The sequence below is a fragment of the Euleptes europaea genome, chromosome 9 (genome assembly GCF_029931775.1).
Source record: "Euleptes europaea isolate rEulEur1 chromosome 9, rEulEur1.hap1, whole genome shotgun sequence".
In the NCBI taxonomy this organism is placed as follows: Eukaryota; Metazoa; Chordata; class Lepidosauria; order Squamata; family Sphaerodactylidae; genus Euleptes; species Euleptes europaea.
In genome coordinates this window covers 90,403,462-90,422,338 of record NC_079320.1, presented here as the reverse complement: position 1 = coordinate 90,422,338, position 18,877 = coordinate 90,403,462, and the positions used below count along the sequence as shown (strand labels likewise).

Here is an 18,877-nt window from a genome sequence, read left to right as displayed (position 1 = left end):
GAGTAAACACTTGTCTAACAACCACTGAGCAAAGGAAAGACCAATAAAAGCAACCTTGGACTAAAACTCACTTTATGGTGGTGAATTAAGTTGATGGTGAATCTTAAAATGTTCTGATTTGTTTCGGGTTATTATGTTTGGGTCTCTCTTTCCCAGTCACTCCTGACCTCTTTTACTAAAGTCCTAGTTCCATATCATCCAAGATCTCTTCTCTTTCCCCAAGTAAAAAAATCCCCAAATCTCCCAATAGAGTTCCACAGTTAAAGCCTACTAGGCTCCTCCCACACCTAAAACGCCACTGATCATGTTCAGGTGTAGTTGCTTCAGGAAAAGTCCTTTCTTCTGGTGGCTCTCACACTGGCATATGACTTGGCATCCTGCTCACTTGGCACACTGATGGCTTGAGAGACAAATCTGATCTGAAACCTTTTGCCTACATGCTAAGGTGATTTTTGGTTAACCTCTGAACATTCATACAGAGCAAATTCAATATTTACCTTGGAAATTTAATTTTTAATACGGATACCTGGTGGTGAAGAATCATTTGATCACAACCTTCGCCATCTGTGGTGTTGTGGGCAGCCACAGAGGAAAAGGCCTTCCTGTTAAAGAAGGTCAGTCTAGCCCCCCTATCAGTGATTGATTTATGGCATTTGTATGCTGCTTTTCTCCCTGCAGAGCCCCAAAGCAGCTCACAGAACACATACCAAATGCAATTGATTTCAACAAATCATACAAAAGAAAGAAATCAAAGCTTACACATCCTGGACAGGTCCCAATGGATGTCGCTGCCTAACACAGGCCCTAGGGCAGCAAGCCCCGGCTAACAACCCTTCAGCTTGTACCCTTTGGTTCAAGCTCCACTCAGGGTTTCAATACCTGCAGGAAGAGGAGAGCAAACCTAGCCCCAGTGTTACTCTTCCATTGCAAGCGTGCCACCAGAAAGATCTTCCTTCCTCCTCCCCTCCTGCTGATCTAGCCAATTGCTGAAACAGAAGCTCTCTAAGGAGTTTAGGTTACTGAATGTTATGATGCTGGGCTTTATGTTGCTCTGGTTTGATTGTGCTGTCAGTTTTGCAGATGTAATTAAGTGCTGGCTTCCTGTGGTTGTTTTATGACTCTACAGTTTTAATTCTTTATTGTAAGCCACTCTGTAGATCTGAATATGATGAAAGGGCAGGTTATCAAACATCAGTGAAATATTAGACACATTGTGATAAGCATCTAAACAAACTCTGTTCATCACGTACATTTTAATAGTAGTCCTCACTTTCCCTGGGTGGCACTGCCTGGTTTCTCTTTTGGATAACGGGGTACCTGAGAGATGCAATGGTTCCTATTCACGCTCGCTTTATTTACAAATATTCAAACAGAGTTGAGAGGCAGGATTGACTCCCAGAAGGCAGATCTGGTTCCCTGCACACAAGAAACAGGCTGGACCCCCAACGCAGAGCCCCCGCCCCTCTCCTTTCTTCTCTTCTTCTGACAGGGTCTTCAGAAAAGACTCTCGGCTTTTCCCCATTCACATCTTACACCTGCCCCCTGCATCCAGCTGGAAGGATGGTTCTGCAAACTCTCTTCCCAACTATCTTCTAGCCGTTCTCACACGAAAAAAAAAGAGAAAGCAGTCTCCCTGGGTCTTGACCTGCAATTTGGTGGTTGGTGACTGGAATTGGGGGGGGGGGAAGAGAGAGAAAGGGGGCTGCTTATACACAGTTGACCCCAGCTCACATAAGCCCAGAGATGCTGAGTTCACATACAGTCTTTTATAGTCTTGAGGGAAGATGGGGGGCGGGGGGAGGACCACAGGCCAAGAAGAGGCGAGCTCAACATCTCCTCCCACACTCATATCTAGCTGAGGAGGACTATAGACCATCTATCCCGGTATATGCAATACTCACACAGATCGACCTCTGGGTAGGAGTCATAATGTTTGTTTTCTGAAGTTATACTGCACTACATACCATACATTTGCTTTTGATTTTCTGGCTTCCAAATTAACCAGTGCACGGTCGTTTATGATTGAGGAAGATTCAGACACTGAAACAGGAATTTAGCTGGCATCCTGTCTGTTGTTGTGTGCCCTTCTCCAACTTGTAAAATTGCCATTTTGAAGTTGTGCATTGTTATCTGTATTGAACATTGTAATTGCTGTACTAGGATTATAACAAAAAAAATCTGATAGTGTTCTTATTTGTTGCCATTTTTAAACTGTGGACATACTACGGTACAATCTTACACTTTTGTAACTGAAATAACAATCCTTTGTATTTGCCATTACAATTTGTAATTTTTGAACCATATATACGCCATTTGGTATTTTCTGATAGTTCCTTTGTATTTTAAACATGTAACTAATATTGTTTCCGTCCCATTGCTAATGTTTCCCTCAGGAGCCAAAAACAATTATCTTCTGCATGAGCTGCATGAGGAAAAGCACAGCTGAGCAAACATGGGCACTCCGTGTGCCGCCACCTGTCAGTTCTCAGTCTTCATCACTTGTCAAGAGCTGAGCACCACGCAGCGCTTTTCCCACTGCCAGCCATTGCGTCTTTGTCCTAAACTGCTGTCAACCACTTCAACATATTTTTTTAGTTTTGATGGAAGCAGCCATTTCAGTGGCAGAAGTAACATGAAGCATAGCAACAGTGATGGCCTGGTCGGCTAAGTCAGGCCCCCTGTGGTGCAGGAGAGCCTGGGCCCCCTCCTCCACCTTTGCGTGTCTGCGTGGAATGGGAGCCAAGCTGACCCCAGCCCAATACAAATGGTCACATCCGGTTTGAGCACTAGAGAGATCATTTTTTGGATGCATGAAGGGGAGAAAGTGGGCAGAGGAAGCTCTTTCTCCCCTCTCCCATAATACCAGAACAATAAGTTCAGGACACAGAAAATGAACCTACTTCATTGGTTAACAAGTAATTAAATGGTGGAGGCAATACTAGGAAGCAAAATGATGGGAATTCCCTGGCCTCTACGCCCTGTTTGTTGAGATACCCTGGCTTTACTGGATGTCACTGTGCTACCATGCACGTTCTTGGCCCAGTGCTGATTCTCACATGGTAACAATTTTGTTTACAGCCTCAGCAGGTGAGCTACAACCCTGAGGGGTCAGAAGAAACCATCCACATCAACATTCTGATGCGAGGTCCTCTTCACTAAGACCCATGCTGGGTGCAGAAGTTCCCTTCAGCCAAAACCAGCTGTAAAGGGATGGGGGTGGGGGAGCTGAAGAACTTCCAACTCTATGACAGGAGAGGTGTTCGGGCTGAGGTTGAAAGAAAAAAAGGAATGTAATTTGGAGACGGTCTGGCTACAACAATTCAAATCAGGAGCCAGAGAAATCAACATTTTGTTGCTGGTTTTCCTGCTTAACACCTCTGCCTGAGACCCTGGAGAGCTGCTGCCGGTCTGAGTAGACAATACTGACTTTGATGGGCCATGGGTCTGATTCAGTATATATCATGTGTTAAAAAAAGACCATCTTACACAGCAGAACGCTTGTTTTGCATGTGCAGTATCACAGGTTCATACAGGCCTCCACAATATTCCTAGAGACCCCTAGTTGGCCACTGTGTGAACAGACTGTTGGACTTGATGGGCCTTGGTCTGATCCAGCAGGGCTCTTCTTATGCTCTTATGATTCTATAAAATGGGTTGCCTATTATATGAAGTGCTTTGGAAGACGGGCAGGGCAATGCTGCTGCAGTCATCTTGCTTGTGGTCTTCCTAGAGGCACCTGGATGGCCACTGTGTGAACAGACTAATGGACTTGATGGACCTTGGTCTGATCCAGAATGGCCTTTCCTATGTTCTTAAGTCCATCTAGTGCTGCCCCACTTGCCAGCCCTACAGCTATGGTGTAGCTGCTCTGGTGGCACCTGCAGTCTGCAAGGAGAGCCGACATGAGTGCACCAACTCAAGTGCTGGACTGGGGCACTTCAAAACTGTGTTCAGCCAAGAAGCTCAACAGCCAAGTCACTCTGTCGCAAACTAACATCCTTCGCAAGGCTGCTGTCAAGATCATAGGAAGGAAGGAAGACCAATATATGCTTTCAGCTCCTTAAAGGAAGGGTGGAATAAAAATGTGATAGACAAGAGGTGTGTCATGCTGTTTCATTGCAACAATGAATAAAAAATTCATAGAATCACAGAGTTGGAAGGGACCACCAGGGTCATCTAGTCCAACCCCCTGTACAATTGGAGTTGCTTGTCAAGAAAACAAAGCATGCACCCTGGCAATGTAAAATTATGCTTGTTCAATTTGCTCTCCTGCTGAAGCACCATCAACAAGTCATCAGCATGCGAGTTGTACAGGTATGCAGATCTATCCTAGTTTTGCGAACCTTTAAAAAAAATACCTGAGTTCTCTAAAAGACCGGGGGTTGTCAACACACATGCACGCACAGTATAAACCAATACTTTATATATACTTAGATACATGTACATCTTTATCACACATTAAAATTTCTTTAAACTGAATGCCTCTGTTTAAAAATCACTTATATAGGATACCTGATTGGCAAGACATTAAAAATTACAACAGAAGTGATTTACCAGACATGTGTACAACTAATGTTTTTAGACACAGAAACACACACACGCCATGCTACCAGTTTTCCAATTGGAAATTAATAGATTGGAATGAATCTGGTATAATTCTGAAAACGATGGCAGCATTTACCGGTAGATGAATTAATAAGTCTAAGAAATATTGAACAGTACTGTGACAGGGAGAGCTCAATAAGCCCTCCCTAAGAACAGGACGAGGGGCCTCCTTTCTTCTTCTGCTCGAGTTCTTGCAGCCGTTCTTCTCGAAACTGTGCGTGCTGCGTCCCCACTTTGTGGGCCGTCTCTGTTGCTGCAATGTCAATCTGTGCATATTTGGTTGACCCGCTCCCTACGGCAGAAAGGAGTTATCATTGCATGAGCTTTGAATTCTTCATGTGAGATAGCTACGTCACAGTACCATCACCCCCTCACACGGTCCTAATAGCATTTCAGAGATTACAATGCTATAGTTTTTCACAAAGGTGTTAGATGGATGCTCGACCTCTGGCACTGTGAGGTGCAGTACCATTGAGGAAATCTCATAGATTAGAAAGCTCATAGTTCAAATAAGATGAATTGAACAAAGGGGTGGAAGTGTTCTATGGAAATGTCTCCAAGTGACATCTGATATAACTAACATGAGCCATCGACTCAAAATATAATTATTTCTGCAGTACCCTTTTCTGCAGTACCCTTGGACTGCAGCCAAGAAATTAGAAGGAGATTGAAACTGGGAAGGACAGCCATGAAGGAGCTAGAAAATATTCTGAAGTGTAAGGATGTGTCACTGGCCACAAAGACTAGATTAATTCATGCCATCGTATTCCCTATTGCTATGTATGGGTGTGAAAGCTGGACAGTGAAGAAAGCTGATAGGAAGAAAATAGATTCCTTTGAAATGTGGTGTTGGAGGAGAGTGTTACGGATTCCATGGACTGCCAAAAAAACGAAATCAGTGGGAAATAGATCAAATCAAATCAAGCCTGAGCTGACCCTAGAAGCTAAAATGACTAAACTGAGGCTATCGTATTTTGGTCACGTCATGAGACGACAAGAGTCACTGGAAAAGACAGTCATGCTAGGAAAAGTTGAGGGCAGCAGGAAAAGGGGAAGACCCAACAAGAGATGGATTGACTCAATAAAGGAAGCCACAGCCTTCAATTTGCAAGATCTGAGCAAGGCTGTCAAAGATTGGACATTTTGGAGGACTTTCATTCATAGGGTCGCCATGAGTCGGAAGCGACTTGACGGCACTTAACACACACACACACACCCTTTTCCATTTCTTGAATTACACTATAAATACAGCAGGAAACAGCATAACTGCCTAACCCCCCTAGTTAATCTTCTAAATTCATTTATTTGCAGGCAGAATGACAGAGCTGAAGCATACTACATTTAATAATTTAAGTGCTGTCAAGTCACAACCGATAAAGAGATAAATAAGCAGAAATGGTTTGCCACTGCCTTCCCCGCATAGCGACCCAGGTGTTCCTTGGTGGTGTTCCATCCAATTTCTAACCATGGCCAACCCTACTTAGCTTCCAAGCTCTGGCTCATCTAAACAGCTAGATTCAAGTCCAGTAGCACCTTAGGAACCAACAAGATTTTGGGGGGTATAAGCTTTCGAGAGTCAATACACCACCCAAAGAATTAGATCCAAAGGTCTCATATCCCAAAGGCCTATGTCCAATTCCAAAGCCTTGGCCATCTTGACCAATTGCTCCGTGTAAAGCTGGAGATCCTCTGTTGGCGATACTGGAGCCAAATCCCCAACCCTCTCACCCAGACATGGATCCAAGGCAGCTTTGGACCCAACATCGGAGTGGGGTGGAAAGTCATCATTGGAGCTAAAGTCCCTTGCAGATGGAAGAAGCACAGAGGCAACACCTCTGATGTATTCAGTCCCATGATGGGCTCAGAGTTGAGGGCTGCTGGCCTCAGAACCATGAGAGGGAGCTACATCAGCTGTCGTTTTGGAGCACCCCATAGGGGATATAAGGGTGGGAGGACAAAGATAGCAAGGGTAGCAGGAAGTCTGTCCAGAACCAACTTCAATTTCTTCTTGGACTTCTTTACACGGTCCATTAGGAGTCGAGGGCCTGACTTCCTTGACATCATCAACCCAACTACAATGTGCTATCAATCAGCTGCAAATGAGGTGACAGAGTACAGTGAGGAGAGGCAGCGACCTTTAGGTCCCAAATCAACAGTGTGGGCACCCACTTCCTTGTCAAAGGACAGGAGTCAGATGGGTCTGAAAAATGCTTTCATTTTGACTTTGCCTTCTTCAGAGGTTTGGAAGAACATCCTGGAACCCAGGCCAACCCATGAGCGTGCCAGGTAGACAGATCTGAGGTAGAAGCTGATGGAGTGGACACCACCAAGGGTTTTTCACTTTCTGCGAGGCATTGTGGCTGGGCCTCGGGGCTGTAAGAGCTTTCTCTTAGGGGTCTGCTTTCAAATGAGAGGCCCTGTCAAGCTGGGCTTTGGGACTGACCTGCTTGCAGGCCATGCAAGCATTAACATTGAGCGACTCACCCAGGTGCAGAAAGTGATCGTTGGACTGCACCATTTTGGTACTGCATTTGGTACATTTTTTTTAAGTGCTCCATTGAGTCAGCTCACCCCATGATAAACAAACTTGAAAAAAAATACTCCTCAGAAGAAACAATTCTCCTCAGAAAGAATTATCCTCAGGAAAAGACATGAAAACAGCCTACCTGAGAGCCAGTGCGGTGTAGTGGTTAAGAGCAGTGGTTTGGAGCGGTGGAGTCTGATCTGGAGAACCGGGTTTGATTCCCCATTCCTCCATATGAGTGGTGGAGGCTAATCTGGTGAACTGGATTTGTTTCCCCACTCCTACACACGAAGCCAGCTGGGTGACCTTGGGCTAGTCATACTCTCTCAGCCCCACCTACCTCACAGGGTGTCTGTTGTGGGGAGGGGAAGGGAAGGTGATTGTAAGCCGGTTTGAGTCTCCCTTAAGTGGTAGAGAAGGTCAGCATATAAAAACCAACTCTTCTTCTTCTTCTACCTCCATGGGGGCAAAGGAAGGACTGAGGGAAGGAGTGTTGCCACTCATCAGTCACATGTCAGTTTAGGCGGGAAGAACTGGCACGAGCCGAGGAGAGCAGGAATGCTCTTAGAATTGTAGAAAGCACTAGAAATATAAAGAAGTTTCACCTTTGTGGCTGACCTGTGCATGCGCAGTCCCATGTGGGACTGCACAGAAGCCATCAAGATGAATGAGAGAAACCAATGAAGAGTGGTTCCTTTTATCCAAACAATGATTGCAGCTGATTCACCAAAGTATTATGGCTGACTGTATCATGTGCTGCTGACTAATCCAACAATATCAGCAACGGTGTATTGCTCTTATCCAACCGTACGTGAAGAAGACTCACTGAAAAACACAATCATGCTAGGAAAAGTTGAAGGCAGTAGGAAAAGGGGAAAACCTAAAATGAGATGGATTGACTCAATAAAGGAAACCATGGCCTTTAGTAAGCAAGACATGATCAAGGCTGTTAACGAAGGGATGTTTTGGAGGTCATTAATTCATAGGGTCACCATAAGTCAGAAGTAACTTGACAGCACATATCACAACACTCTCAAGTAAAGATCATCAACCCAGACCACCAAGTGTTGTTTCAGTCCTGAATCATGGCCTAAAGCCACACTGCAACTGGTCAAGGGCAGAAATTCCACCCTGAAATGCCTGCAATTGTTTTGCCACAACCTGCTTGATCCCCTTGGCCCAGAAAAGGGAGACCTGGCACAGGTAATTAATTGCCCCTCATTCCACCAACATGAAGATGACTTCTTAAGAAGGGACCTAAGCCCGGCTTCCCTTAGCTATAAAGGCAACTCCCCTCTTAATCTTCCCAACAGGTTTTAGCACCTTCTCCTGGCAGGACTTTAATAGCCAGGATGGGCAAGGATCCTATGGGCAGAAAGCAGCCTGAACAACCCCAAGCACTCTGTCACCATTAATTACTACTCCATAGGTATAACTTTCTAGTCAACCGTATGCACACCTTAGTAGTAGAAATGCCTAATCCTTATTTTATCAGTCTGGAGAACACTGACGGTCTTTATTCACCCACAAGATTAACGATTGTGTATTACTTAGTTCTCCTGAAAGCCGTGGGGAAAAAACAAAATATATGTTAGAATTTTGCTTTAACTAGATGTATGTGTCTCAGGACACCCAAAACCTAATACTCACTGATGTAAACACAACAATGCTTCAATGTACTTTCCTGCTCTCCCAGCAGCTTATTTTGGTCATTAGAAGAGCCCAGAACGTAATACCACAAAAGTGATTTGGCAACAGCAGTCAGAAGTGCATGCAAATGTCCCTCCCTACCTCTTATATTTGTGCTGGATTCCTGAAGTTCTAGCTCCATGTAATGAAGCTGTTTCTTTGATGAAGGGCTGGTAGGAATATTGACATAGGTTGCTGTCTCACTGCACATTCGATCAGTCACTGCAAGATCTGCCAAATTACCTACTGCACCCGCAAAGAAAAAGAGTGGGCTTTAAAAAGGCAATAACTCAGAACTAAGCTGCCACTTACCTGAGATGGCAAAGTGAATTCCCTGCACACATGGAACTCTCCTGTTCACAAGGGCTTCTCCATTAGCTTCAGTACAAGAAGCAACTCCCACTGCAATGACTGGGGTACTCTGAACACAAAAAGGACTCTGTGCACACATCAAAATGCACATGGCTCTTAAAATGGGCCATAACATTTTTGCAAGGTCCTCCTGCTCTCAAGTTATTAAGGTGAAGCCATAAGGCATATAAGCCTTCCCAAAAGCAGTGAGGGAAGATGGAACAACTTATAAAATCTGTGCAAACCACCCAGTAAGAAGGCAACATTCAGCACACTTCCTGAAAAATAAGAAAATGTGGACAGAGAAAGGCAGAAGTTAGGGAGGGAGGGTATCCAGAGGAACAGAACTGCCATCCTGTTCTGCTGATTTGTGGAAAGACTTGCTATTAGCACATGTCTCAAATGCTCTGGGGTGTGCTTGCAATGAGGTGCCCTCTTCCCACTTGTACAGTCATCACTCAGGGTTCCTCCTCTTCCTGTCACATGAGTTCGTGGTTGCAGCTCAGTGAGTCCTACACTGCTAAGCTGGACACTAAACAGTGGGTTCCAAGGCTGGAAAGGCTGAAGACCATTGCCTTAAGAGGACCTTTTTAAGGGCTTGCAACCCAGCTGGCCAGGCTTTTCAACTCCCCTGAGGGTCTTGATCCACAGACTGAAGACACTTGTCCCAAGGAACTGCTTTCACTCTAATATGCCAGAGAATCCTCTAAAATTTTCACAACTCTTTAATTTAGAAAACATCTCAACATTTACAATTGGGCAGCAATTATTTGAGTTCCTATCATTCCCCCATTTAGTCAAACTTTGTATCACTTTGAGCACTTCTTTCTTTTGCACTGGATGTGCATATAATCACCTGCCCACACATTTAAACGAATGGACGTTCTCCTGACAGCATGTCTACTCACCCAGCTCCTCAGGATCAGGTGGTGACCCAGCTTCTGTGGATGCCGCCATCAACTCATAACTTCCTTTAAGACCTAGAACATACAGACACGTCTGTATTTTTGATCCATTTCAATCAATATTTTAGATAGTTTTCATAAAGCACAAGCCTCTATTCTTTCAGGTTCTTTACAAATAACCCAAAAGGCAAAGCAAATCTGTAGATCTAAATTTTGTTCCACTCAAGAATTGTAGAGATTTTTATAGGAAGTGTTCATTGCCTACAAATTGTGGTAAAAGTGAGAAGTGGGAAGAGGGGAGCAGTGAAAGTGTGCTGTCTGGAACCTTCCTAAGTACAATCAGAGATTGTACGGCCCCCGCACCAAAGCACTGTGTCACCTCCAATGTTATACAAGAGCCATTTGTCTTGTACATTAAAACTGTAAAACCCATCAAGCCAGAATAGTTTTGCAGCTTTCCCTGTATTATGGCATTTCTTACAATTCTTATGAGGGTACATTTTGAGACATGTTCTTTTGCTTCCTTAAATGGGTCAATCTGTCCTAGACTTCATAAAATACCTCAACCCAAAAAGATTCACTCTTACTCTAAATGCATGCTTCCTGTCATTATACACTGCAATTTGAACAAAAATATAAAGTACCAAACCATGTAAATTAACATATTATCACAGGATGCAATGAAATAATTTTCAATGTACACATAAGCTGAGCAATATTTATGTATTAGAATGAAAAGATATGAGATAAAACATACTTTTACTTATTATGAATGGATATAAACACTCTTCTTTTTCTCTTCTCTTGTGTAGTCAGGCATTACGGAGCATAATATATGCAACAAATGTGGAAAATGTAAAAACAAATACTTGGAACTTATAGCAGCAAACTCTAGCGAAATACCATACCTACCAGCTTGCAAAGTTTGTCCTTTATGTGCTTTCAGACTCCAAGAAGCTGCCATAGCAGAAGAACCTGTTTTTAAAAACATCTGCAAATTAATACTAAAAACCACTGTTATAATTAGAATTCTATTGTGCCTATTCACTTAATATACTGTGCTCTAGAAAGTTATTCATTATACAAAACACCCAAAATTTCCTTGTCACTGGATATATCAACTCCCTTTCTCTTCCTCCTACTAAAAATGTATTTTGAAGTTGCTGATATTTAAATTAATTATTCTATTATCTTTCCTTTGGAACAAAGAACCCCAAAATAATTTTTGAGACTAAATCAGAATCAAGTAAGAGTCTTGTATGCTACTGAAGCCATTTCATATATTAACTTGATAGGCTTTACAAGGAGGACATAAATCTCACTGTATCTCTATGCTGCTCATGGTCCAAGGTGGCCATTCCCCACTGTACTGCAAGGCAAGTGAGACTGAGCATCCCCATCCAAAGCGTGCTACGCAGACAGAAACGGCATCAAGTGCCCAACGCACAGAGGCCCCTCACTGTGTAGAGGCAACTGGCCCCAATCAAAACCTCATGTTAAACAGCCTGTTTTTAATGCAATTTCTAATTTAATTGTTAATGGATTTCACTCAACAGCAGAAGATTCAATCCCCCTTCTTTTCCTGCTCAGTGACTCAACCTTGAGGGTCGTGTAAGCGCATCAGAGGAAGTTTCTAATTAATAACTCAATATTTAGAATGCTTATTTCACATTGCCCTTCTTTTCAATAAGGGGTGGAGATTTCAGAGCAATGTGAATTTCTGTGATTGACTTTTACAAGTCTGGCACTTCACAGCTCTATCAGAAATTTACTGCTCAGAATCCAAAACAGAAGGGAGAGGGGAGACGACTCTTCCCCCTATGGATCTGCTTCTCTCTGCTAAAAGTCCGTGCCTATGAAATCCAAGGGAGATTTCCAGCTGGAACTAGCTGGCCATTCATGTTCTTCTTCGCTACCTGGTGCTGGGGCAAATACGTGCTTGGGATCCATGGTGGTCAGCCATCTTCCCCAGCCCCACCGCATATACCAGAAGTTGGAATGTCTGGCTTTCCTGTTCTACAGATTCACATCTTTGGACAAACAGTCCAAAATTCTGAATTGCATCACTGTGCTTCTACACAGTGCTTTATTTTGTTTAGAAGAGCGAACCAAAATTTTGTTTTTGCCTCAGTCATTTAACCCAACATTTGACCAGGAAACCGTCACCTCTGTCTTAAGTGTCTTCCACAGGGAAGTGGGATTTTGTGGTCTCCTCATTGCTAGCACAGCTGCAGATACAGCACAGCAGCAACAGGTCTTCCACGTGGCAGGTTTTCCGCAATTTCCCTGCCATAATCCCCCAGAAGTGGCCACCACCCCTCCCCCAGGCAACCAGGGCTTTTGCAATTTTTTTTAAAAAAGTTGGCCACAGAATATTGTTATATCAATATGCCGTTGTAACTACAATTTTACCAGGTCCTCTGAATTCCCACCTTTCATATTTTTTTTTAAGTACATCTCTAGTCCCTTTCCTTGTGAAGATATAACTTTTCCTTATATCTCCACAAGGGGAGGGCCTAGAGGCTATTTTTTTAAATGAATTCTGAGAATTCAGACAATCTGCTGCACCTATTGTTACAACGGTATATTGATACAATAATATTCTAGTACTGGTTGTTGTTGTTTTTAAATGAAAAGGCCGGCAGCGGGGGAGGAAATGTTTAGTGGGGACAGGGTCAGCAAAATCGGCTGCCAGAAGGGCCAGGAAATCTGAATTTCGCCACCTACACAGTGGCCGCCCAGGCTCTACTGCGATCCTCCCCCCAAAACTCCAGAGCAAAGCAATGTTGAGAAAGACAGGAAAAAAGCCAGGGTAAGCCCTGGAGGTGCACAAATGCACCATGACGCTTGTGGGGGAAGCAGGAAAAAAAAACTTCCCAAAAGCATTGAGTTTGGGGCAGATAACTCCCGTGGAAATGGCCTCAGTGTTTACAAATTTATGACACCAGATCAAACCTTATTTGCAGAACCCCTTGCCCATAATAAAGCTCCACAGTCTTTCCTAAAGGGGAAAAAATAGCTTTGCAAGGGAAGATTTTTGCCCACAGTTGAAGAGGAGGAGTGTTTGATGCTTTCCCCACTGGCTATTTTCGACTACAGCTTCCCTTGTCCCATCTGCTTCTCCTCCCATGAGTGCTAGTAAATGGAACCTCAATGGGGAGAAAAAGATGGGGAAGTTGCAAGAGAAAAGTAATATTAAGCACCCTCCCTCCTTATCACACAGAAGCTGCGATTCCTTTTAAAATAAATGACCAACTGGTTTTTATTATATATGCTGCTAAGTAACATTGAATTATCACATTTTTACCCTAAAAAGTAGGTTAGGATATAGGGTTGCCAACTCTTGGTTGTGAAATTCCTGGAGATTTGGGGGTGGAGTTGAGGAGGAAGGGGTTTAGGGAGGGGAGGGACCTCAGTGGAGTATAATGCCATAGAGCCCAACCCTCCAAAGCAGCCCTTTCTTCCACTGGAAATTATCTCTGTAGTCTGTAGATGAGATGTAAATCTGGGAGATACCCAGAATCCAACTGGAAGCTGGCAACCGCAATTAGACTAACATTCACCACGTGCATGGCTTGAGTAGGGGTTTGGACCGACATCCCCCCATCCTAATCCTACTCTCTAATTACTGTGCCCCAGTGGCTTCATGTAGAATTACAGCTCATTCCTGAGCCTTGCAGCAGCCGGGGACGGTGTGGCCGAGGAACTGCCACGGTGCATCCAAAGGTTTCCTGGCTGCTGCAAGGCTAAAAAAAAGGCCTTTTAAAAGACAAAGAGTATAAAATGGGGGAGAAAGCCTCATTGAAAACGGCGATGCTGCGCCAAGAAAAACCAGATGCAGCAATGCTGTTGCTGGAGGGGGCGTTTCTGGACTGCAGGTATTAGGAAGCTGACTACAGTCAGCTCTGCCCCACCCCTCACGCCGGCGCCACAGTTCTCTTCCGGGATTTAGGTCCTGGAGAGGCTGCGGTGTCAGACGAGCACTGTGCAGCTCTGTGGCGCCCAGGCGCTGATGGAACTGCTCCCCGCTGTCAGGGTGCTTCTTATTCCGTGATAAGAGGGCACTTGCGCTGGCATCAGGGTCACACTGCCTCCACTACACTTTCAGCACCCAACCTCAGGAATGGGCTGTTAGTCCCCAAACAGGAACAGTGCTTGGAGATGTTTTTATTCCTTAGAATTTTAGTTTGTATGGAAACATGCTACAGGGGGAAATTCATATACCGGTATGTAAAAATGATAGTCTTGAGGTTTGGGGCCCTCTGCCATTCCTTTTTCTTGAATACTGAAATTAAGAAAAATTTATATATAGCAAAAATCTCACTTATTCTTACCTGGTATAGATGGTAAGACTCCAGATGATAAAACTGCAGTTTCCTTCAAAAACAACAGACATAAATAGAATCTGTTAGAATGAACAGGTTTCTTTCAACCCTAGCTAGATTGAAAAAGTTCTCAGCAACTGCATCACATCCGTGGGCAGGAGTATCTGTGAACTAATTTTGTTTTTGATGATTCTGACAGACTATGCATCCATCTAAGTGAGTTCTTCCAAAAGGCATTTCATGACAGAAAACTTTACACTGGAACTGACCCTCTATGAGAAGTTGATACTAAACATTATTTAAGAAATAATTCTGTGTACACTTATTGCCTAGTATCATCTAGTACTAAGTAACCCTCATTCTCACAAATGTGACTTTTAGCTGGCTAAGCAAATTCAAATTAGTTCCTTAATTAATTACTGAAAGCATACTCTCCTCCGACACCACATTTCAAAGGAATCAACTGTCTTCCTGTCAGCTTTCATTGTCCAACTTTCACACCCATATATAGTAATCGAGAATGCTGTGGCATGTATTATGTTGATCTTGGTTGCCAGCCACACATTGTTACACTAACAGTGCATTCCCGACCTTCAAGGGAGGAAGCCCTTAGGAGGCCAGGAAGGGGCCATACCGGCGTTCGGGCCCCCCACACCGGCGCTCGGGCTACTTATGCTGGCGTTAGTGCCCCAGTGCTGGCATGGAGGCCCAGACACCGGTGTCCGGATGCTGCTGCAGCAGCGCTGCCCTGTCCCACCAATGTAAAGGCCCACACCGCCATTCCGGCGTCCTGCCATTAGGCAGCCTCCTGTCCCCTTTCAGCCCTGGTTGCCGGCGCCGAGAATGGTGGTGCTGTGCCTGCTTTTTTGCAGCTGCAGCCTCATCATTCTCTATGGGGCTTTTTGCCCCATTTTACACGAAAAAAGCCTGTTAAAGGCTTTTTTCGTGCTTTTGGTATGCGGGGAACTTCTTAGGAGGCGCTGCGGCGGTGCCTCCTCCCCGCCATCCCCACTCGCCGAAAGCTCAGGAATGGGCTGGGCTATTAAGGATCTTTTCTAACTCCTTCATGACTGCCCTTCCCAGTCTCGATCTCCTTCTGAGTTCTTGGTTGCAGGAAATGCCTGGAACCAACTTCAATTTGCAGTCTCCCTTTTCCTTGATGATGGAGCCAAGGAATAGAAACTCTTGAACAATTTCAATTTTTCCAATATTGACCCTGAAGTTGTGTAATTCCTCAGTAGTCATTACTTTTGTCTTTTTGATGTTCTGCTGTAATGCTGCTTTGGCACTTTCTGCTTTAACCTGTATCAGGAGTCGTTTCAAGTCTTCATTATTTTCTGCCAGAAATGTAGTGTTATCGCCATATCTCAAAGTTCTTGCCAATTGGAAACTATTCTGTTTCTCCATATTCTGTCCTAACAGTAGCCTCTTGTCCAGAGTATAGAATGTGCATCAAAACAATCAGATGTTGTGGCACACCCATTTCCTTTAAAACCAGCCATAACTTTTCATCAACCACACAATAAAAAGTGTTGCTATGAAACACAAACTGATTTTCTTCTGAATGATTACAATAGGGCAATATCCAGTGTGTGGATTCAGTCTAGATAATGCAATGTAGATGACAATTTACTTAATTTGTATACTGGACACAGAATCTGGGGTTCCATTATGTTACTTAATGAGTCAGATACAAAATAGTCTGTATTATGCACTGTAAGCGAGGGCCAGGAAAGAATCTCTACTCCCCTAATGATATGGGCCCAATCCCAGTTCCAGCTATTAATGTTCACTTTCTCCCTCCTCTTCAACTTCTTCCTACTGAACAACAGCCATCATTGCATCCTATATGACTTTCCAAGCCAGATTTTGGAATCCCACATTCCAAAATCCAGATTTTGGAATCCCACATTTGTTGCAAGTTTGTATTTGTGTGTACTAAAGCTAGAAAAGATGCAAGTTGCTCTGTTCACACAAACTGGAGACAAGGCACAGCACTTGAGGTAGGAGTGACAAAAATGTAACTCCTGCACCCCAGTTTCTCTGTTAATCAGGGCTGGAGAATCTTTTACTTATCATCGAAGATCAGAGACAAGGGACAGAAACTTTTCCATTTCTAAAGATTAATTGTTCATCAAAAATAATGAACAGATGCCATTACAATTCAATATTAGGCAAGCTCAGCAGGTTCAAACTTAATATTTTTCAGGTGATTATCCCTAGAATTTTCTGAGAGTGTACATATACGTTTTACTGATTTGTAACTGTGCGTGTGTGTGTGTGTGTCATGATATAGCCTAATCTCATCAGATCTCAGAAGTTAAGTAGGGTTGATACTTGGATGGGAGACCACCAAGATTCTGCCAAGGAAGGCAATGGCAAACCACCTCTGCTTCATCACTTGCCTTGAAAGCCCCCTGCTGAGTTCGTCATAATTTGGCTCTGACTTGACAGAACTTTATACACACACACAATGGTGGGGGGGAGGAATAAAAGCACAAATACATATAATAATTCAAATTATCAATTTATAAATTCATCCATTGTCTGTGCAGATCAAATCAAACCTGCAGCTTTTTTTTTTAATTTACCTATCTCCTGTTACTTCTCTGTGCAATCTGACCCAAACAGAACACAGGGTCTTATTCCAAGACACTGAAATACTGGACAATTCTACCAACTATTTTGTCAGATTGCACAGAGAAGCCATTAAAATTCATAAACATCAGCACAACTTTAACAGAAAAGAAGAGAGTTTAAGAATGAATAAGGCTTGGCTTCCTGTCCTGAAAACCTCCAGACTAACAAAGACTACAGTCCACAATAGCCATGCGGATTAGCTTTGGATTCGTTAACTGATCATTTCAGGATAGAATGGTTCCACATTAACATACAACACCCTCATTAGCACATTATCTTGATACTTACAGGACAATGATTAGCACATTACCTTTGATACTTTTTCCAGGACAATGACTCAGCTGAAACCCAACCCCTTTCTGACTATATATTACTCTTCCTACACACTTGACACTGAGAGACACTGTCCTTCAGTGTTACTCCTCTGAAGATGCCTGCCACAACTGCTGGTGAAATGTCAGGAAAGAAAATACCAAGACCACGGTCACACAGCCCGGATAACCTACAAGAACCAATGAACTCTGACCGTGAAAACCTTCGACAATACTTTAAAGTATTTTATAATTTCAATTGCCTTTCAATTGCTTAACTGTTTTAATCTTTGTATGTTTGCCGCCTTGTAGATCCTGATCAGGTAGAAGGGCAACATAAAAATGTTTTAAATAAATAAACAGATAACAGGGGCTCCAGAGCATTCAAGTAGCAGGCCTGGCCAGGCATATCCTCTATTCGCTAAGGCTGTGCGTCACAAACACCCTTTCTTGGACTAAGAATGCCTTGGTGACAATGACTACGGCAACGTCCTCTACATGGAGATGACTTTCGAAAGTCAAAACTACACAAACAATTTCACAGGCTCAACAGCTGGTTTACTGGGCCCATATCTTAGTATTGGTGTTGATTGGCAGTGCCATCCTAAGCAAAATTACAGCTTTGTAAGCCCAATGACTTCAGATGAACCCATTCATTTAGAACATCTGAAGAGACTCTTTTCTATTCTCCCCTCCCCACATAATCAAAAATGCCATAGTTATGCATGGCAGAGCCTTTACAGTGGTGGCACTGAGGTTGTAGACGTTCTTCCCAAGAGACAGGCCCATCTCATGCCATCCCTGCTACCCCTTCAGGCATCAGAAGACTTTTGGGATTAAGTGATCAATGTTACACTGATTACTATTTTAACTGCTGAGACATTTTTCTTTCTCTTGTTAGTTTTTGCTGTGTTCTTTTTTGCTCTTTAGTTTGCTTGCTTATTTGCTGCTGATGGCTTGATTTATGATATCATTTTAATTGATTTTAATCAAGTTGTAAGCCTGTTGTGGACTGATACAGATCAAAAAAGCAGGATGCGAATACCTTAAATAAATAAGCATTAACTATCGTGCTAAATGTCCATATACTCAGAATCACCACATAAAGTAAGCAGGCCCGCAACCAAACAGTGACAGCGGGCTTCCTAGAGGCACCTGGTTGGCCACTGTATGAACAGACTGCTGGATTTGATGGACCTCGGTCTGATCCAGCAGGGCTTTTCTTAGGTTCTTAAAGCCGGACTAGGATCTGTTTCAGTATCCAGGCTCAGTTCTGGAATATGTTCAGCAATAAAGACTGCTTTGAAGCATGTGGAGAGTGCTGTTCCCTCATTACCAATCAAAACAACAACAAGCCCCCACAAAGTAGGGGGGGAAGAGTTTTCAAAGTCAAAAAGGAGGATTTATGAGGCTTCACCCTGCCTGTGAAAACTTAAGGCTAGATCAGAACAAAGGTCTGTCTAGTTCAGCATTTGACTTCCACCAGCCAGGTAGGTAAGTCTGGGAAGCTCCCAAGCCAGACATGAA

At 43.5% G+C, this 18,877-nt stretch overlaps 1 protein-coding gene across 1 annotated transcript in view; it reads right to left on the bottom strand.

Moving 5' to 3' along the window:
• Nucleotides 1-4,751: 4,751 nt before the first annotated feature.
• Nucleotides 4,752-18,877, bottom strand: part of DOK7 (docking protein 7) — a 42,283-nt gene continuing 28,157 nt past the window's right edge. Inside the window, exons 8-12 of the mRNA XM_056855308.1 lie at nucleotides 14,409-14,451; nucleotides 10,987-11,049; nucleotides 10,074-10,149; nucleotides 8,921-9,090; nucleotides 4,752-4,897 (exon numbers count right to left, since the gene is read on the bottom strand). Coding sequence (XP_056711286.1) covers nucleotides 4,752-4,897; nucleotides 8,921-9,090; nucleotides 10,074-10,149; nucleotides 10,987-11,049; nucleotides 14,409-14,451 — 498 coding nt within the window. The remainder of the gene's footprint in view (nucleotides 4,898-8,920; nucleotides 9,091-10,073; nucleotides 10,150-10,986; nucleotides 11,050-14,408; nucleotides 14,452-18,877) is intronic.